The sequence below is a fragment of the Propithecus coquereli genome, unplaced genomic scaffold, assembly GCF_000956105.1.
Source record: "Propithecus coquereli isolate 6110/MARCELLA unplaced genomic scaffold, Pcoq_1.0 Scaffold175, whole genome shotgun sequence".
NCBI classification, from domain to species: Eukaryota; Metazoa; Chordata; class Mammalia; order Primates; family Indriidae; genus Propithecus; species Propithecus coquereli.
The window spans coordinates 1,954,509-1,958,255 of NW_012142190.1; the positions used below are offsets into that span (position 1 = coordinate 1,954,509).

At 44.3% G+C, this 3,747-nt stretch overlaps 1 protein-coding gene across 1 annotated transcript in view; it reads right to left on the reverse strand.

The window, feature by feature from the left end:
- The window catches only part of HMGB1 (high mobility group box 1), a 34,197-nt gene that overhangs the window by 29,832 nt on the left and 618 nt on the right, over positions 1-3,747 (reverse strand). The window contains exons 2-5 of the mRNA XM_012642119.1: positions 2,136-2,299; positions 1,791-1,936; positions 1,115-1,289; positions 2-92 (exon numbers count right to left, since the gene is read on the reverse strand). Coding sequence (XP_012497573.1) covers positions 2-92; positions 1,115-1,289; positions 1,791-1,936; positions 2,136-2,285 — 562 coding nt within the window. The 5' untranslated portion in view covers positions 2,286-2,299. The remainder of the gene's footprint in view (position 1; positions 93-1,114; positions 1,290-1,790; positions 1,937-2,135; positions 2,300-3,747) is intronic.

Sequence of the window (3,747 nt, forward strand, 5' to 3'; positions counted from 1 at the left end):
TCCTCTTCCTTCTTTTTCTTGCTTTTTTCAGCCTTGACAACTCCCTTTTTTGCTGCATCAGGCTTTCCTTTAGCTCGGTATGCAGCAATATCCTTCCAAAATAAAGGCAAGATAAAAACAGTAGGAAAGGAAAAAATTTTGTTAAGGGGAGAAATAGAAGTAACAGGGCAAAACTATGAGAAACCAAGATACCAGTTACACTAAAATATCACACATATGTAGATCCACTCAACTCCAGAAATAACCAGAACATCAAGATATGCACATTAAAATACTATGGGATCATTATAGCAATCTATAACTCATTAAATGGCATAGTCTAGTATTTGCAAAGTTATGCCTCATTGAGGTGCAATTATGTACAACATCCTAACTCTAGTTTATTAAAACTAGAATGTAGAGACTTTGATTAAAGGGTAGACACTGCCACCTTCTGAATGCAAAAAAGCATTCTACAGGTTTATATTGTCAGACCCTAATCCAGAGAACATTTTCTCTTAAAAAAAAAAAAAAAAAAGTAACTTGCCAGTAAGCATGCAAACAGATTAAACATCTAGAAATAGATATTTTTCAGAATGACTAAAGAAGCTAAAAATTAAGTACTTAATATTCCAATTTTAATTATGAGTTAGAGATTTCCTTCATCTTATTAATTTACTGTACAGATTGGCAGACTTGAAATTTAACTTAGTGATGCTGTGATTTTTTTTGGGGGGGTACCTAAAGGGAAGACACATAAATGTTTCAGGGTATAATTACAAAAAACATAGCCTATGTTACTTTATCCAGCCTAATTCTTAAATTATATGCTTGACCATTTAAAAACGATTATTTTTGACTAGTGTGCCTACCAAAACTTTCATCAACTTGGAGATACTGTGAAATAGTAACATCAAGTTACATGTATAGCCTTTGTCCGAGACTAATCATGTAACAATTTATTTGGTTCTCCCTATTACTGATGACTTAAGTCAACACCATACTTAATGTAGCAGTTACACACTAAAAACTGTTATTACACCTCGAAGTCTTAGAAATCTGTAAGAAAACAGCAAATTAAGATATCAAGTACCATCATTCAACATCTGGCATACCTCCTTCCATCACTTCTTACCTTTTCGTACTTTTCCTTCAGCTTTGCAGCCTTCTTTTCATACGGCTGCTTGTCATCTGCAGCAGTGTTATTCCACATTTCTCCCAGTTTCTTTGCAACATCACCAATGGATAGGCCAGGATGTTCTCCTTTGATTTTAGGGCGATACTCAGAACAGAACAAGAAAAAGGCCGAACTAAAAGGAGAAATTTAATTTTAGGATTCTAAATTAAAGTTAGTAGATCACAAAACAAACACTATCATCAAATATACACTATATTGCTATATAAAAGCTGCCTGTTAACACCTTCTAATAAACAGCCTGATTAACTTCTACTGTGCACTGAACAGGGTACAAATATTACAATAAGCTAAATATCCTTCACAACCAAAGCTTAATTTACAATTCTTTAACTTATACTAGAGCTCCAGAAGAACATTCTACAAATTACTCCAGAGTGATAATAATTTTCAAGAAATAAAAGTCAAGATTATATTACGAGATATACTAGGCAAAGGAGGCCAAGTGTCTAATTCAAATGTTCTAACACTCCCACCCAACAGGAACTTATACTTAAATATACCAACGTAAAGTATTAGCTAAGAAACTGCACTCAACTCACAGGTGGCTTGCTAAATTTCTATCAGATTCTACTGTAAAACATGTCTGGAAAATAAATATAGGCAAGATACTCACGGAGGCCTCTTGGGTGCATTGGGATCCTTGAACTTCTTTTTTGTTTCCCCTTTAGGAGGGATATAGGTTTTCATTTCTCTTTCATAACGGGCCTTGTCCGCCTTTGCCATATCTTCAAATTTTCCTTTCTCTTTAGCAGACATGGTCTACAAAAGAATTATTTGCAAACTTAAGTTATAAAAATTTTAATACATCACTCTCAAAAACACAAAATGAGTAAAACCACGTCCTTTGCTATTCAATAGCCTCACATTACGAGAACACCAGCTAGGCTTTAAACTCCCCCCCAATTTGGAAATTATAACTTTTTTAATCATCTTGTTAGTACATTTTAAGCCTTCTTACCTTCCACCTCTCTGAGCACTTCTTAGAAAACTCTGAGAAGTTGACTGAAGCATCTGGGTGCTTCTTCTTGTGCTCCTCCCGGCAAGTTTGCACAAAGAATGCGTATGATGACATTTTGCCTCTCGGCTTCTTAGGATCTCCTTTGCCCATGTTTAGTTATTTTTCTAAAAAATAAGTGTTTGATGTTAGCAATGAAACTATGACATTTAAGAGGTGAGAGCCTAAGTTTAAAAGTACTTAGTTAGGAACTGAATGAAAACGAAGGTACTGGTCATTTAAGAGTGACATAAACCTCCATAAAACCAGATAACATGGCAGTGATAGCCAATTCCTAGAAGGGGCTATGCCAAGCAAAAAACGGTCCTTCAACCTGATATCACAAAGTATAGAAACGAGGGTATAGTTATACATTATTCAATATCTGCCTGTGTCCGTTGTGAATATCTAACTGGTCATTTAAACAATTTTTTTAAATCCAGAAAACCATTTTTAACCAAGAAAACCAAAGGTCACAAAACATGCTGCCAATTCGTGGATCTATGCTAGATAGAGAACAAACAGGGAAGAGCCTACGTGAGCTGACCCTTCCAAATTATGAAACCTTAAAAAAATAAAAAAATCACCGTGCATCTAAAGTTTTCCCAATTACTTTAAGAACACCCCCTATGCATAAAACTTTGCCGCGAGGAGAGAGCAGCAGCAAGCTCCAGCGCTCGGAACCTGGCTGGGGGGTGGCGGTGCCACCGCCAGGCAGCTTCCTATCGGTTTGGCCCTGAGATGTATTTCTGTTCTGACTAAACACGTCCGGTCTGAAGTTTCTCCGAGTAAACAAGGATGAGGGACAAAAGCCACTCCTGCCCGTGGCTCGGTGGCCCCCTCCCCCTCACTAGGGGAGTATTTTTCGGGCCGGTGAAAGTTGGGGTGACTCCCGCGCAGGGCGGGCCCCCGCCCCCAAAACTTCGCCCGCGGCCGCGGCGAGGGTTCGCGGCCGGGCTCCCAGGCCGGAGGCCGCCACGTGCGCCCGGCAGGCCCGCGCCGCCGCCGCCCCCATTTTGTCAGGCTCGGCGCAGGGAGAAGCCCCGCTCGAAATGGGGGTTGGCTCCGCCCGCGGCCGCCGGGGCCGGCGCGCACGGAATGGCCGCTGCGCGTCTTCCCCGCCTGCGCCGCCGCCGCCGCCGCCGCGAGGGCGAGCGCGAGCGAGAATATGGCTCCTTCCCTTTGTGTGTGTGTGTGTGTGTGAGTGTGTGAGTGCGAGCGAGGCGGCGGCGGGCGGGGTGCGCGCCGCGCTCTGGCGCACACACTCGGCCATTACGGCCGGGGGAGGGGCGGGGGGCGCGCGGCCCTCCCTCGCTCCCCTCCCCCTCCGGCCGCGGGGTGGGGGCGCCGCGAGGGCCCACCCGCCCGCCGCTCCCCGTCTCCCTCCGCGCGGGCCCGCGCGCCCCGCCGCCCCCGCACGGAGAACGCGGGGCTGTGAAAAGAGAGAGGAAAAAAAAAGTTGCCTCGGAACTGCTGCGCCCAGCTCCCCCGCCCGCCCGCCCGCCTTGTTTTCTCTCCAGCCAGCAGCGCCGGGCCCGAGTCAGCCATGTTCCAGCGAGCGCAGCGGCGCCGCTCC